Raw genomic sequence first — 17,853 nt, forward strand, 5'->3', positions numbered from 1 at the left:
GTATAGTAATATGTGAAATACCACGGCCTAATATAGTCATACCAAGGCCTACTGTAATAACTCGATTTTTAACAACTAGCATCTTGTTTCACAAAAAACAAACTGGTGAAACTAGAAAGAAACTTATTTTTTAGACAAGTTTCAACAGTTTGTTTTTCATGAAACCAGATTCTAGTTGGTAAAACTAGAGTTATTACACTAGGCCTTGGAATGACTACACTAGGCCGTGGTATTTCAAATATGAGTATAGTAGGCCTTGGGGCTAGTAGTATAGTAATATGTGAAATACCACGGCCTAGTATAGTAATACCAAGGCCTACTCGATTTTTACCAACTAGGATCTTGTTTCACGAAAAACAAACTGGTGAAACTTGACAAGTTTCAACAGTTTGTTTTTCATGAAACCAGATTCTAGTTGGTAAAACTAGAGTTATTACACTAGGCCTTGTAATGACTACACTAGGCCGTGGTATTTCAAATATGAGTATAGTAGGCCTTGGGGCTAGTAGTATAGTAATATGTGAAATACCACGGCCTAGTATAGTCATACCAAGGCCTACTGTAATAACTCTATTTTTAACAACTAGCATCTTGTTTCACAAAAAACAAACTGGTGAAACTAGAAAGAAACTTATTTTTAAGACAAGTTTCAACAGTTTGTTTTTCATGAAACCAGATCCAAGTTGGTAAAACTCGAGTTATTACACTAGGCCTTGGTATTACTATACTAGTCCGTGTTATTTCACATATGACTATACTAGGCCTTGGGTTGGTTTTTAACATGTATTTACCCATCAGTGTGTGTGAGCGGCGCAAACAACATTAATGAAACTTTGTAATGGTGAACCACAAATGTAAATTTATTTTTAATCACAAAAATAAACCAAAAAATTATTTTTTCCGGCGTTTGGGGGCAGATGGTTTCAATTTGGGGGTGTGCAGGGAATATGCAACACTTGCAGTTGAAGACGGTGTTTGAGGGGAAGGGGCAACAAAACTTGTTGGGGAAGGTAGTCCAGTTAAGGGAATTAAACTAGGAACACTTGGAGGAGAGGAAATCTGTTCAGGTACATTAGTTGTAATGGCATGTCGCCGTAGGCTTGTGTGCCTGGACCGACTTTGGCCCAATGCCCGCCTTGATAGATTTCGCCTTGAACTAGGGGCAAATATTGAATGTAGGTCCCCCGTCTGCTGGTGTGGCTGCTGCTGCTGCTGAGGTGGCTGCTGCTGCTGCTGAGGTGGCGGCTGCTGCTGAGGTGGCTGCTGCTGCTGCTGAGGTGGCTGCTGCTGCTGCTGAGGTGGTTGCTGCTGCTGCTGAGGTGGCTGCTGCTGCTGCTGAGGTGGCTGCTGCTGCTGCTGAGGTGGCTGCTGCTGAGGTGGCTGCTGCTGCTGAGGTGGCTGCTGCTGCTGCTCTTCGTTGGCAGTGATTGTCCTTGCAGGAGGACTGGTGGCGGCAGTGATGGTCCAGGTTTGCAGAGTGGTGGTGGCAGGGCTACTACATGTTGTTGTAGCGGCAGGGCTGTTCCATGTTTGCCTAGTGGTGGCTGAGCTCCACGCATGCATGGGAGTGGCGGTGGTGCTCCAGACAGGAGCAGCGCTTGCCATGGTGGTGTCGGTGAAGTGACCAGCTGCACTCAGACTTGTGGTGGTGTAACGGTGGGTGTCCTGGCTTTGAATAGAGGTGTCCGTGCAGTGGTATGCAGCACAAGTCGGTAGTGAGGTGAAGCGAGTCAATGGTGGCACAGGTGGAAATGACACCACTGACTGCTGACCGTACCGATTATGCTGCATAGCCTGCAAGAAAGCATTGTTGCAGGCCTGCAGCACATTCAGCTGTTGCTCAGGACTAAGGTGTTCCGCCATGCCCTTTTCAATCTTACTAAAAAAATGGTGTGCTGGTCTGTTGAGGTCGGCCTCCAGACGGTCAAGGCGCTGTTCTACAGAATTGAAGCGGTGTTCAAAGTGGTTAAAACCACGTTCCATGAGTGCAAAACCGCTTTCAACTCTGTCGGACAGTGACTTGAGGCTGGAATTAAAGGCCTCGCTCAAATGCATAAACTCGGGCAAGACATTCCGGTCCAAGGCCCTCTGCCGCTGGCGGGTAGTGCCCGCATAACCAGTGGCAGAGACCTGGGACAGGGGAACACCTGATGGCCCAGCTTCCTGGTCACCAGCTGTGTGTGTGGTTGACCTGCAAGGTGCTTCCTGGCTGTCGGATGGCTGGGACGGGTCAGAGGACGTCCGAGGAAGGACCGCTCCAGGGCAGGTTGCAGGGTGCTGCTCCAGGTGCTGTGGAAGAAAGGAAAATCATTACTACCAGGCCTTTACAAGAAGCATCAGCTGTGGATTAGAAAAACACAGATTAATAAAAATAAAAACCCAAAATTTATAATACTTACGATCTCGTGGCAAGGACCGGTCTTAGGAACTGCAACGCGTGATAGTGACGGTATCTAGTTCTGGTCCTTGACGCAGATCCACTGCGAACCTGGCCCTCAGCACGAACATCACTGTTGAAGCGGTCCTTGATCGAACGCCAACGTGTTCGGACTTTGTCCACTGTTGTTAAAAAAAAAACAGTGCCGTCAAGGACAACAGTCAATGCGGCACAATATAGCAATACAATACTCAAAGCAGTCACTGTAGACCCCGATGACACTGTTGGGTTTCATGCTAGAATACACCTAGCACGAAACCCAACAGTGCCGTCAAGGACAACAGTCACTGCGGCACAATGTAGCAATACAATACTCAAAGCAGTCACTGTAGACCCCGATGACACTGTTGGGTTTCCTGCTAGAATACACCTAGCACGAAACCCAACAGTGCCGTCAAGGACAACAGTCACTGCGGCACAATGTAGCAATACAATACTCAAAGCAGTCACTGTAGACCCCGATGACACTGTTGGGTTTCCTGCTAGAATACACCTAGCACGAAACCCAACAGTGCCGTCAAGGACAACAGTCACTGCGGCACAATGTAGCAATACAATACTCAAAGCAGTCACTGTAGACCCCGATGACACTGTTGGGTTTCCTGCTAGAATACACCTAGCACGAAACCCAACAGTGCCGTCAAGGACAACAGTCACTGCGGCACAATGTAGCAATACAATACTCAAAGCAGTCACTGTAGACCCCGATGACACTGTTGGGTTTCCTGCTAGAATATGCCTAGCACGAAACCCAACAGTGCCGTCAAGGACAACAGTCACTGCGGCACAATACAGAGCAGGGAAATACTCACTAAACGCCTTTTTGGAGGATGCTGTGGCGCTGTCCCAGCCATCCATCAACGCTGCGGCCACCTCATTCCATAGCCGCCGGGTCACCACAATGTCCTTGTGCAGCCGGTCACGGCTGTCCCACAACGGCGAACGCTCCTGGACCAGGCTGATGAGCTGCTCATTATCCAGGTAGACGTCTTCATCCCGTTGTGGAACCTAGACAAAACACATTCATTAGAATAATCAAATTTAAATTGAATAAAAAGTTACAAAAAAAGAAACATAAAAAAGAGTAAAAATAGAAGATAAAAAATAAAGAACATTACAAATCATTTGATACATACATTCCGTATCACCACCGGGACTTGGCTTCGCTGCTCCTGCTCTTCGCCCTCACTAGTCCCGTCCGCAGAAGATGATGATGACGATGTCTTAAAAAAGTTGAAAAAAACGTAAGAGATTTGGAGAAGCTGCAGATATACTTACCAGATGCACGAAAATAATCACCTCACGGTCTGCTTGCGCCAATTCCTGCCGCGATGGGGAATACTCGGATTCTGAAGACATACTGCATGTAAAAATAATAAAAATCATTAGTACATACATAATTTAAAAGGACAGGCATATAATGTAATATACTCACATTCTTCGCTGATAGAAGATGGGTTCCTTGTTGACTGTCTGCTCTCCAATCTGTCAGTGTAGTAGTGGCAGAGTTTTGGCAGGCACCTCCTTTATATAGACTTTTTTTTTTGACTTTAGAAGATTATAACTAGTACAACAAGTGGACACCACCAAAAAAACGCAGCGCTAAAAAAACGCTTACATGCGCATGCCAGTGCGCACGTATGCGCATCCATAGGCTATAATGGCCATTTTTAGCGCAAAACGTGCGCATACGTGCGCATGCGCTTTTTTGCAGGGCCAAAAAATGCAACATGCTGCGTCTGGAAAATACAAACGCACACCCAAAAAAAACGCAGCGCATGAAAATCGCATACGTGCGCATGCCAGCGCGCAGGTATGCGCACCCATGTTAAATATAGGGGAAAAAACGCATGCGCACGTAAGCGTTTTTTTCCAGCGCAAAAAAACGCAAATGTGAAACCAGCCTAAAGGATGTAAAAAGGGCAATAAATAAAAAGAACAAGGCATTTAAGAAGCTAAAACAAGAAGGCAATGAAGAAGCATTAAAAAGTTATAGAGAAAAAAATAAAATGTGTAAAAAACAAATACATTTAGCAAAAGTGGAAACTGAGAGACTCATTGCTAAGGAAAGTAAAACAAACCCCAAACTATTCTTTAATTATATAAACAGTAAAATGATTAAAATGGATGGTGTCGGCCCTTTAAAGAACAATGAGGGTGAAATAATAGAGAGCGATGTGGGAAAAGCAAATGTTTTAAATACTTTTTTCTCAACAGTGTTCACACAGGAAAAGAATTTGCCACGGGAAATGCAGAGTGATAATGTAAACTCCCCATTAAGTATTACCTGCCTAACCCAGGAAGAAGTGCAGAACCGCCTTAGTAAGATTAAAATTGACAAATCACCAGGCCCTGATGGCATTCACCCTCGGGTATTAAGGGAGTTAAGTAATGTGATAGACAGGCCTCTATTCCTTATATTTAAAGACTCTATAGAACCAGGGTCTGTTCCCTTTGATTGGCGGCAAGCAAATGTGGTACCAATATTCAAAAAGGGGTGTAAAAGGGAACCTGGAAACTATAGGCCGGTAAGCTTAACATCTGTTGTGGGTAAAATTTTTGAAGGGTTTCTAAGGGATACCATTATGGAATATCTCAATGTTAAAAAATGTTTAACTCCATATCAACATGGATTTATGAAGGATCGCTCCTGTCAAACTAACCTGATCAGCTTCTATGAGGATGTAAGCTCTCAAATGGACCAAGGAGAATCATTGGATGTTATTTATCTCGACTTCTCTAAAGCATTTGACACTGTCCCACATAAAAGATTGGTAAGTAAGATGAGAAAGCTTGGGCTAGGGGAAAATGTGTGTAGATGGGTAGGTAGCTGGCTTAGTGATAGAAAACAAAGAGTGGTTATTAATGGTGCATACTCAGATTGGGCCAGGGTTACTAGTGGGGTACCACAGGGTTCTGTATTGGGCCCCCTACTATTTAATATATTTATTAATGATCTAGTGGATGGCTTACACAGTAAAATATCAGTATTTGCAGATGATACAAAACTATGTAAGGTAGTTAACGCAAAGGAGGACAGTTTGCAACTACAGACAGATTTGAGTAAATTGGAGAATTGGGCTGAAAAATGGCAAATGAGGTTTAACACAGATAAGTGTAAGGTTATGCACATGGGAAGGAGAAACTGATGCTACAATTACTTACTAAATGGGAAACTGCTGGGGAAATCAGACATGGAAAAAGACTTAGGCATCTTAGTCAATAAGAAGCTAAATTGGAGTGCCCAGTGTCAGGCAGCTGCCACCAAAGCAAATAGGGTCATGGGATGCATTAGAAGAGGTCTGGGGACACGAGATGAAAACATAATTCTCCCTCTGTACAAATCACTCGTCAGACCACACTTGGAGTATTGTGTGGAATTTTGGACGCAGGTGCTCAAGAAAGACATTACTGAACTTGAAAGGGTTCAAAGGCGGGCTACTAAAATGATAAATGGAGTTGGTTCACTTCAATACCCAGAAAGGTTATCAAAATTAGGTCTATTTACTCTAGAAAAGAGAAGACTTAGGGGAGACCTAATATATATGTACAAGTATATCAGAGGACAATACAGATATCTCTCCAATGAACTGTTTGTACCAAGGACTGTGACAAGAACAAGGGGGCATTCTCTTCGTTTGGAGGAAAGACAATTTCTGCACCAGCATAGAAGAGGGTTCTTCACGGTAAGAGCAGTGAGGCTCTGGAATTCTCTTCCTGAGGAAGTGGTGGTGGCCAACTCACTGAATGAATTTAAGAAAGGAATGGATGCTTTTCTCTTGAGTAACAGTATAGAAGGTTGCGAATAACATAATATTATAGGTAGATGGCTGACCCAGCTTAGGGGAAGGAATTTTTTTCCCTATGGAGAAAATTGGCTTCTACTCTGTGGGTTTTTTGCCTTCCCCAGGATCAACAATGCAGAACAGCTGCACTAAAAATAGGCTGAACTAGATGGACATAAGGTCCTTCTTCAGCCTTCAAAACTATGTTACTATGTTACTATGTTTTTATAAAGTTGGGAAATTTGCATCACCTGGCCTTTTCTACCGATGATGGTGAACAAGCCATAAACCCAACAGGCCAACTAAGGTCTGAAAACTTGGTCAAAGTTATCTGAGCACACAAATATCGAAGGATGCCCAAACTTTTACATCCGTTCATTTTCCTTTTTTGTCATTTTTAAAATGTAAAAAAAATTATATACATATATATATATACACTCACTGGCCACTTTATTAGGTACACCATGCTAGTAACGGGTTGGACCCCCTTTTGCCTTCAGAACTGCCTCAATTCTTCGTGGCAGAGATTCAACAAGGTGCTGGAAGCATTCCTCAGAGATTTTGGACCATATTGACATGATGGCATCACACAGTTGGCGCAGATTTGTCGGCTGCACATCCCTGATGCGAATCTCCCGTTCCACCACATCCCAAAGATGCTCTATTGGATTGAGATCTGGTGACTGAGGAGGCCATTTGAGTACAGTAAACTCATTGTCATGTTCAAGAAACCAATCTGAGATGATTCGAGCTTTATGACATGGCGCATTATCCTGCTGAAAGTAGCCATCAGATGTTGGGTACATTGTGGTCATAAAGGGATGGACATGGTCAGCAACAATACTCAGGTAGGCTGTGGCGTTGCAACGATGCTCAATTGGTACCAAGGGGCCCAAAGAGTGCCCAGAAAAAATTCCCCACACCATGACACCACCACCACCAGCCTGAACCGTTGATACAAGGCAGGATGGATCCATGCTTTCATGTTGTTTACGCCAAATTCTGACCCTACCATCCGAATGTCGCAGCAGAAATCGAGACTCATCAGACCAGGCAACGTTTTTCCAATCTTCTACTGTCCAATTTCGATGAGCTTGTGCAAATTGTAGCCTCAGTTTCCTGTTCTTAGCTGAGAGGAGTGGTACCCAGTGTGGTCTTCTGCTGCTGTAGCCCATCTGCCTCAAAGTTCGACGCACTGTGCGTTCAGAGATGCTCTTCTGCCTACCTTGGTTGTAACGGGTGGCAATTTGAGTCACTGTTGCCTTTCTATCAGCTCGAACCAGTCTGCCCATTCTCCTCTGACCTCTGGCATCAACATGGCATTTCCGGCCACAGAACTGCCGCTCACTGGATTTTTTTTCTTTTTCGGACCATTCTCTGTAAACCCTAGAGATGGTTGTGCGTGAAAATCCCAGTAGATCAGCAGTTTCTGAAATACTCAGACCAGCCCTTCTGGCACCAACAATCATGCCACGTTCAAAGGCACTCAAATCACCTTTCTTCCCCATACTGATGCTCGGTTTGAACTGCAGGAGATTGTCTTGACCATGTCTACATGCCTAAATGCACTGAGTTGCCGCCATGTGATTGGCTGATTAGAAATTAAGTCTTAACACACAGTTGGACAGGTGTACCTAATAAAGTGGCCAGTGAGTGTATATATATATATATATATATACTGTATATTTGCCTAAAATACAAAGGAAATGTGCCATCTTTAACTGTTAGTCCTTTTAGAGATTATTACTAGTGATGGGCGAGCACTAAACTGCTCGGGTTCTCATTGCTTGGGTCGAGCAAATTGGACAAGACCAATCTAAGGCTCGTTTCACACTAGCGTTTTATCGCACAGCGCATCGTGTGCTATCGGTCGCATGCGCAATTGTCCACTATCTTTAAAATGGTGGGTGCAGTGTCTAGCGATTGCATGCGTGCCTCAGCGTTTGTGTGCTGCGCATTTTCCATGTGTGCGAACAGACGTCCCGGACGCTACATGTTGCATTTTTTGGTCCTCCCAACATCGTTAAAAATTGCGTGTGCGCACGCAATGCGCAAAAAAATAGCATTATAGTATATGGGGTCGCTGACGTCAGAGCTTTGTGAGCGCACGCGATTTCAGAGTAAACAATGTCTAGACACTTGTTTAATCCACCCCCTAAACAAGCAACATTGTTTTGGAGGAGTGTAAATAAAAGAAGGGGTCTGTAGTGCCAGACTACCTACTCTACAGACAGTCTGCAAGAGATAAGAAGCCCTGGAAGAGAGAATACATACACCCACCCAGCAAGAGACAAGACACAACTTTGGATAACAGCTTCAGCAGCTAAAATGTGAGTATTCTAAAATCTATATATGTGTGCCTGTCCTTTAAAATATATTATGTACTAATGTTTTTTTTTATTCCAGCATGTCTTCTGGATCCGAATATTCGCCATCCCAAGAAGAACTGGCCCAAGCAGAGCGTGAGGTGAGGATTTTCCTACCATTGTGTAAGTATAGCTGCCTCTACAAATGGGTAATAATTTGTGTTCTTTTACATACCTCAGCATTGGACCCTAGGCGTTTAGTAAGTATTTCCCTGCTGTGTGATGCCACATTGACGCTTGTTCCTAAGGATACTGTTGTGTTTCTTGATAGATATATTCCATCAGGAAACATATCAGTGTCCTCAGGAACATCAGTGACTGCATTGTGTATTGTAATGCTTTATTGATCATGCTTTAACTCTTGCTGATGATACTGGTGTGTTTCTTGCAAGATATATTCTTGCAGTAAACACACCAGTGTCCTCAGGATCAACAGTGACTGCATTGTGTATTGTAATGCTGTATTGATCATGCTTTAACTCTTGCTGCTGATGATACTGATGTGTTTCTTGCAAGATATATCCTTGCAGTAAACACACCAGTGTCCTCAGGATCAACAGTGATTGCATTGTGTATTGTAATGCTTTATTGATCATGCTTTAACTCTTGCTGCTGATGATACTGGTGTGTTTCTTGCAAGACATATTCTTGCAGTAAGCACACCAGTGTCCTCAGGATCAACAGTGAATGCATTGTGTATTGTAATGCTGTATTGATCACGCTTTAACACTTGTTGATGATGATACTGGTGTGTTTCTTGCAAGATATATTCTTGCAGTAAACACACCAGTGTCCTCAGGATCAACAGTGACTGCATTGTGTATTGTAATGCTGTATTGATCATGCTTTAACTCTTGCTGCTGATGATACTGATGTGTTTCTTGCAAGATATATCCTTGCAGTAAACACATCAGTGTCCTCAGGATCAACAGTGAATGCATTGTGTATTGTAATGCTTTATTGATCATGCTTTAACTCTTGCTGCTGATGATACTGGTGTGTTTCTTGCAAGACATATTCTTGCAGTAAGCACACCAGTGTCCTCAGGATCAACAGTGAATGCATTGTGTATTGTAATGCTGTATTGATCACGCTTTAACACTTGTTGATGATGATACTGGTGTGTTTCTTGCAAGATATATTCTTGCAGTAAACACACCAGTGTCCTCAGGATCAACAGTGACTGCATTGTGTATTGTAATGCTTTATTGATCATGCTTTCACTCTTGCTGCTGATGATATTGGTGTGTTTCTTGCAAGATATATTCTTGTAGGAAACACACCAGTGACCTCAGGATCAACAGTGACTGTATTTTTAATTGAATTTTTTACTGATGCCGCATTGAATGTTTGCCAAGTTCACTCAGGTGTGTGCGATGATACAGATGTTGCCATCAGTGCATTGTATAATGCTTTTTCTTTGTCTTTTCAACAGTGAACAAAGTCCGCACACGTTGGCGCTCGATGATGGACCGCTTCAACACTGATGTTCGTTCTGAGGGACAGGTTCGCAGTGGTTCAGCAGCAAGGACCAGAACAAAGTACCACTATCATCGCGAGTTGGCTTTCCTAAGACCGGTCCTTGCCACTAGAGCGTAAGTATTATATATATATATTTTTTTTTAATAACCTGTGCTTTTCTATTCCACAGCTGATGCTTCTTGTAAATGCATAATAGTAATGTTTTACTTTTCTTTCCACAGCACCTGGAGCAGCACCCTGCAACCTGTCCCTGGAGTGGTCCTTTATCGATCGACCTCGGACCCGTCCCAGCCATCCGACAGCCAGGAAGCAACTTGCAGGTCAGCAACACGGACAGCTGGTGACCAGGAAGCTGGTCAATCAGGTGTTCCCCTGTCCCAGATCTCTGCCACTGGTTATGCGGGCACTACCCGCCAGCAGCAGAGGGCCTCGGACAGGCCTGTCTTGCCCGAGTTCATGCACTTGAGCGAGGCCTTTCATGCCAGCCTCAAGTCACTGTCAGACAGAGTGGAAAGCGGTTTTTCACTCATGGAATGCGGTTTTACCCACATGGAACACTGCTTCCACTCTGTCGACCAGCTCCTTGACCGGCTGGAGGCCTACCTCAACAGACCAGCGCACTATTTCTTTAGTAAAATTGAACAGGGCATGGCGGAACACCTTAGTCCTGAGCAACAGCTGAATGTGTTACAGGCCTGCAACACTGCTTACTTACAGGCCATGCAGCAGAATCAGTACGTGCAGCAGTCAGTGGTGTCATTCCCACCTGTGCCATCACTGACTCGCTTCACCACAGTACCAACTTCTGCTGCATACCAGTGCACGGCCACCTGCATTCCTAGCAAAGCCGGACACCAATACACCACAACAATGCCGAGTGTTATGATTGGGTCACAGAGGAGGAGAGCAAGACCAAGCTAAGCCACAGAAAACCAGAGAGGTTGGTAACTAAGTGGATTGCAGACCCCTGATCCTATCCATACAACTAGCAGTAGCCATGAAGCGTGCCTATTATGATCCTAGTCGCCTAGGCACAGCCGGAGAGCTAACTAAGTCTAAAGCAAGAAAGGGGAAATCTAAACTTCCCCAGAGCAGACCCCAAAGGAATAGATAGCCCCCAAACATATATTGTCGGTGAGACAAGATGAAAACACAAACGCAGGTAGGAAAATAGACTGAGCAAACGATGGGGCCCACACTGACTAGACAGGACAGGAAAGGAAAGACACTGTGCAATCACGCAAAAAACCCTACAAAAAAGGCCAACACGTCTGATGCAAAAAATACTGAAGTCGCACGACTTCGCCCACTTTATCAGCACTCTGGTATATTCTGAAAGCAGAGCAAAAAGAGGCCAATCTAATAAGCAAAAACAAACTGACACAAGCAGTAACATATGGATGGTGATTCAGCACAGACCCAACCGGAGCTGGTTGACCCACACAAAACTGAAATAGACAAAACCAGATAAAATGTGAACAGAATAGCAAAAGAACACTTAGCTGAGCATGCAGGGACTGAGCTGGAAACTAAGACCTCAGGAGGCAGGAAAAAATCACCAGCAGGGATAGAGGGAGTAGACAGTCTTAAATCCAGTCTGAAACCCCAGATCTCCAATCGTCATCCTCATTATCAGATGGCAAGCCTCTGTTAATCAGATCAGCTCCACTACCTCCAGTAACCAACAGAGGGAGCCCAGAAAGAGAATTCGCAACCCCCCTGTCAATATGACCAGCTCCACTACCTTCAGTAGTAACCAGAGGTAGGCCAGAAAGTGAATTCACAACAGCCGAGTGCTGCTGGACACTCCACCCCCGCCACCATGGCAAGCTCTGCTCCTATCTGGAGCACCACTACCACCACCGTTCGACCATCTTGGTGCACCGCCACCGCACAACCCACTTGGGCCACCGCCACCTATTCTCCTGGTCAGAGCACCGACACAACATCTCCGTTTAGGAGCACTGCCACCACTCAGCATCAGTATGGGAGCACCGCCACCACTCCTCATCATTCCAGGAGCACTGCCACCACTCCTCACCATAGGAGAACCGCCACCACTTCTCCTACTAGGAGCACCGCCACCACTTCTCCTACTAGGAGCACCGCCACCACTTCTCCTACTAGGAGCACCGCCACCACTTCTCCCACAAGAAGCACCAACAACACTTCTCCTTCTAGGAGCACCGACACCACATATTCTCCTTCAAGGAGCACCACCACCACCGAGCAGCAGAGGGGTGACCCACATTCCCTCTTTTTCTCATCATGGATACGGTCCACCATCTCCAGGCAGTCAAGCAATGCAAGGCGGTCACGCGGTGGTAGTCGGTACAGGCAGGTGACTCCTGCCCCAAAGAAGACCAAGAAACAAAAGACTTTGTCACTCCCCCTCTCCTTCTAATGTTTCTCAACCTGCCTCCATTTCCATCCCTGATCTCCCTTCCCCCACTACTTTAGTCGCCCTTTCACCTCTTCCTCTACTTCCAGCCGTTCCTCGTCTCGCTACACCCTCAAAGTTTCCCACTCTTACCTCAAACGTCCTTCAAAATAATTTTTTTTTTTTTTTAGAAAAATAAACGTGCAATTCTGCTTTCACAAAATATGGTTTCATTAATGTGTCTTTCACCGCCTACACACACTGCGCCGTACACACACTGCGCCGTACACACACTGTGCCGTACACTTTGCGTTTTTGCCACCAAATAGCTCCATTACTGACACATGTTTCTTGTGTCAGCCTTGGAGATATGTGTAGTCAAAAACACAAATCTATATGACTTGTATTTTCCCCACCAGTCTCTTCACTCAGCTAATATTACACAGACTGAATAGAGGATGGTGTTGAGTGCAAGGCGTATCTATTGTTACCTTGCCAGGTATCATAAAAAGTTAATTGACTATGGTGTGTTTTTTTACCATCATCATTTAATTTTTTGTGATACAAGGCAAGGTGATTCTAGATATACCTTGTAATTAACCACATCCTCTATTCAGTGTGTGTTGATAAACTGAGGAGATGATGGGGAAAATACACGCCATATGTACAATACCCTGCCCTTGTATCATAACTATCACACCTAGGCAGGTGAATACACATGAGTTTTAACCTTCAGCGTTGCTACAGTCTGCATATATTTCCATCAGACTGTAGCGATGCTGCATTTTACCTCTTATGTGTATTCCCCTGCCCATGTGTGATAACCTTCTGAAGTCAGGATGCGTTACTTTTGGCGTCCTCACTTCAGCATGACACCAGGCCTGGGTGTTGTAGAAGTTGTATAAACTTTATTATGTCTACAGTCTGCATTCAAACTGAAGCCACTACTACAAATAATATTTATAGTCACAGCGCTAGGTGTCATAAATAGTGAGGGATGCTACAGCATTCCCAAATCACTATTTTTAACATCAGGCCAGGTGACACAAAAATTAGTTGTATTATCTCCACTGTCGCAGCAAATTGAACTCAAAGTGTAGAGATGATAAAGATCATACACCTTGTGTGTATATATAGTCACCTGGTCAGGAGTACTAGTAAATACATGATGCACAAAACACAGCATCATGAATTCACTGGTACACCTGGCGAGTTGATTATTGTATTGAAGTGTAAAAAGACAAAGTGCACTCGGTACAGGTATCAACACAGGTTTTTTATTAACATACACACAAAAGAAAACTTTGTTACACCATTTGCTCTTGCCATTCCACCCGTCCCACATCTGAGTTAAAGTAGGCCGCAAATTGGTCCCTCCTTTGGCCAACTTCAACGGATGACCTGAGAGGGTGCTGAATAAATTCAGGCAATGGGTTAGGAGCTGCATCATCGAGTTCACAGTTCGGGTGCTCTCTAATCAACATAAAATTATGTAGAACCACACAGGCGTTCACCAACTCTTCCACTGTTTTCAGTTTCAGATTAATGGCTGTGCTGAGAATGTGCCATCTGGAGACAAGTATACCAAAGGCACACTCAACAGTTCTTCTGGCCCTGGTCAGCCTGTAATAAAAATTCTTTTGGTGTGGTCCAAGTCCCGGCTGGAGTAGGGTTTGAGCAGGTTTTGGCACACCTGGAATGCCTCATTCCCAACCGTTACAAAGGGCTGTGGCGGACCTTCGGTGTTGGGAAGAGGCCATGGCATGGGGAAATTGAACTGGTTGCCATACAACCTCCGGCCCATATCAGAGTTCTTAAAAGCCTGGGAGTCATTCCCACGGCCAAATGCACCAATGTCAACTGCAACAAACATACAGTCTGCATCTGAAATGGCCATGAGTACTGTACAAAAGTACTTTTTATAGTTATAGAACTCAGAGAATTTTCTTTTTGGTTTTATAATACGGATGTGTTTCCCATCAACGGCACCCAAACAGTTTGGGAAATTGCAGACTGTCCAGAATCTTTCAGCAATTTCAAAGCACTTTTCCACGGTGGGCAGGGGCATAAATTCGGGACAGATGACGTCCCACAAAGCCTGGCAGGTGTCCGCAACTATTCGAGACAAGGTTGATATTCCAATCCAGTACTGGAAGTGCAGTGAAGAGAGGCTCTCTCCAGTAGCCAGGAATCTGGGAAACCAAGAAACAACAAAAATTAAATGTTTGTGTATATGGATTTTTACAACACCAAAAAATAAAATTTAAAAACAAGAAAAAAAAATGGCATACAAATAAATATGCAGCCTTTTCTTTTCTACATGGCATAAAAATAATACTGCAGCCTTTGGTTAACTACATGGCAGAATAATAATTCTGCCAGCTTTGGAATAGTACATGTGAGAACAAAGGAAATTATGCAGGCATTGGTTTTGCAATACTATGTACCGTAATGTGACCAGGAGCCGTTCCTCAGGAGGAATCGCACAACGGAGCTGTGTGTCCTGTCTCCGGATGGCATCTTGGACACGACCAAGCAAATACTTGAAGCTTTGTTGGGACATCCGTGTATAATCAGTAAATGTATCCGGGTTTGCCTGGAGCTCGCTGTAGAGGGTGTGGTACGCTCCACGGCTCTCCCGAAGTTCAATAATCGGATGAATCCACACACGCCGCCGCTGCCGTCTTCGCTGTGTCTCTCTCTCTCCCTTTGTTGACGGCAAGCAACTGTATAAGCCTGAACCATCCTGATGTCCAGATCCAAGTTGAAGTGAAAACTCTTCCAGCGTAGATCCATGTTGTCAAGAGAAAATGAAAGCAAATGTGAAGAATTCAGCTGTAAACTGGGTCTATATAAAGAATTCCCATAACACAAGCCCACTGCTGTCCCATTGGTGGAGTCTGTTGCAAGAATTTTTCAAGGATTTTCCTCCTGTGATTGTGACACCATGCGCATAAAAAATGCAAATGCATGGAAAAATGCATACAAACGCAGCGTTTTTTGCCGTGATGCGCACGATGATGCGACGAAAAATCGCAGCGTTTACAAGCGTTTGTAAGCGTTTTTTGCATGCGTATCATGTGCGCTCGAAACGCAAGTGTGAAATTAGCCTAAGTTTATGGGAAACCTGAGCATTTTTGCCGTGACCCTCCCCGGCGGTCTTTTCAGAGTCTAAAAACTTTGGAAATTGATGGAAACAGTGCTCAAATGACATGGGAACATCATGAGGAAGAACCCTGGAAGCATATTTGACTTCCAGGTCACAGCTGTGAACAATGTTGTCAGAGTCTTACGCCACTTTTACAGGCGCATAATAAAACATACAAAAACGAAACCAAAATGGATTTTCCTGGGAAATATGTTAAGGAACATCCTTTCCAGGGTAATGATTTGTATGTAAGGAAAAATAAACAACTCAAAACAAAAATGTTCCTCCACCACTTGGGCTATGCTCACACGTAGCATTTTTGATGTGTTTTCAATTTTAGCATTGCTTTCAACCAAGAGAAATGCATTCACTGGAAAATGTCATTATAACATTTTACAACCTTATGTGGTGTGTGGCACATCATCAGACACATCCTGCTTCATTTATGAAGGAGGGACTCTGAAAGTCACAAAGCCTATTTTTATAAGGCCAGCAGTCGGTCCTCACTATTCTTAGAGAGCCATCAGCCAGCTATGCTTTGTTGTTTCCATTATTAAACAGTAGGTCTCTTATACTGTTATTGCGTATGCAGTGAGAGGCAGGGCTTCCCAAAATTTGGACGCACCCCAATAACCCATTGAACAGACGCGTCCTGGATGGCCACATGAAACCAAAGTTGCCATTATTAGTCATTTGTTACTCCCATAATGTTTGCTCATGAAGTGAATGCAAGGCCTGCTCCAAATTTGGACCCAACCCAATAACCCTTTGAATCGACGTCCTGGATGGCCACATTCAACCAAAATTCCCATTATTTATTTGGTACTATTATAATGTTTGCCTATGCAGGGAATGCAAGGCCTGCCCTGCCCCAAAATTACATGCACCCCAATAATCCTTTGAACCGACGTACTGGATGGCCACAAGAAACTAAAGTTCCCATTATTAGTCATTTGGTACTCCCATAATGTTTGGCCATAAAGTGAAAGCAAGGGCTGCTCCAAATTTAGACGCACCCCAATAATCCTTTAAAACTACGTCCTTGATGTTTTAAATTTGGACGCACCCCAATAACCCTTTGAACCGATGTCCTGGATGGCCACATGCAACCAAAGTTCCTATTATTCATTTAGTACTCCCATAATGTTTGCCTATGCATTAAACGCAAGGCTTGCCCTGCCCCAAAGCTACACCCACCCACAAAGCACTTTGAACCATTTTTAGTCATTTGGTACTCCCATAACGTTTGCCCATGAAGTGAATACAAGGCCTGCTCCAAATTTGGACGCACCCCAATTACCCTTTGAACCGACGTCCTGGATGGCCACATGCAACCAAAGTTCCCATTATTCATTTGATACTCCCATAATGTTTGGCCATGAAGTGAATGCAAAGCCTGCTCCAAATTTGAATGCACCCCAATAACCCTTTGAACCGACATCCTGGATGGCCATATGCAACAAAAGTTCCAATTATTCATTTGGTACTCCCATAATGTTTGCCTATGCATTGATTGCAAGGCTTGCCCTGCCCCAAAGATACACACACCCCAATAACCCTTTGAACTGACGTACTGGATGGCCGCATGAAACCAAAGTTCCCATTAGTCATTTGGTACTCGCATAATGTATGCCCATGAAGTGAGTGCAAGTGTTGAGGCTTAAGAACCTGCATTGAAGCATTGCAGTGTTGAGGCTGAAGAACCTGCATTGGAGCATTGCAGTGTTGAGGCTGAAGAACCTGCATTGGTGAATTGCAGTGGTGAGCCTGAAGAACCTGAAGTGGACAATTGAAGTGTTGAGGCTGAAGACCCGGCAGTGGACATTGTAGTGTTGAAGCTGAACACCCGGCAGTGGAGCATTGCAGTGTTGAGCCTGAAGAACCAGCAGTAGAGAATTGCAGTGATGAGGCTAAAGAACCTGCATTGGTGAATTGCAGTGGTGAGCCTCAAGAACCTGTAGTGAACAATTGCAGTGTTGAGGCTGAATATCTGGCAGTGGAGCATTGCAGTGTTGAGCCTGAAGAACCAGCAGTAGAGAATTGCAGTGATGAGGCTAAAGAACCTGCATTGGTGAATTGCAGTGGTGAGCCTCAAGAACCTGTAGTGAACAATTGCAGTGTTGAGGCTGAATATCTGGCAGTGGAGCATTGCAGTGTTGAGGCCGAACACCCGGCAGTGGAGCATTGCAGTGTTGAGCCTGAAGAACCAGCAGTAGAGAATTGCAGTGATGAGGCTAAAGAACCTGCATTGGTGA

General features: G+C 44.4%; 2 protein-coding genes across 3 annotated transcripts in view; both read right to left on the reverse strand.

Moving 5' to 3' along the window:
• Positions 1–17,853, reverse strand: part of LOC141072763 (ABC-type organic anion transporter ABCA8-like) — a 313,983-nt gene that overhangs the window by 157,874 nt on the left and 138,256 nt on the right. The window lies entirely within an intron of this gene.
• Positions 892–2,734, reverse strand: LOC141070458 (uncharacterized). Its single transcript, XM_073559490.1, has 2 exons — positions 2,400–2,734; positions 892–2,289 (listed from the first exon to the last, which is right to left on the reverse strand). The coding sequence occupies exon 2, from the start codon at positions 2,053–2,055 to the stop codon at positions 892–894; it is 1,164 nt and encodes a 387-aa protein (XP_073415591.1). The 5' UTR covers positions 2,056–2,289; positions 2,400–2,734.

Source organism: Dendrobates tinctorius, unplaced genomic scaffold, assembly GCF_039654945.1.
Source record: "Dendrobates tinctorius isolate UK_male_01 unplaced genomic scaffold, ASM3965494v1 ptg000014l, whole genome shotgun sequence".
Lineage (NCBI taxonomy): Eukaryota > Metazoa > Chordata > Amphibia > Anura > Dendrobatidae > Dendrobates > Dendrobates tinctorius.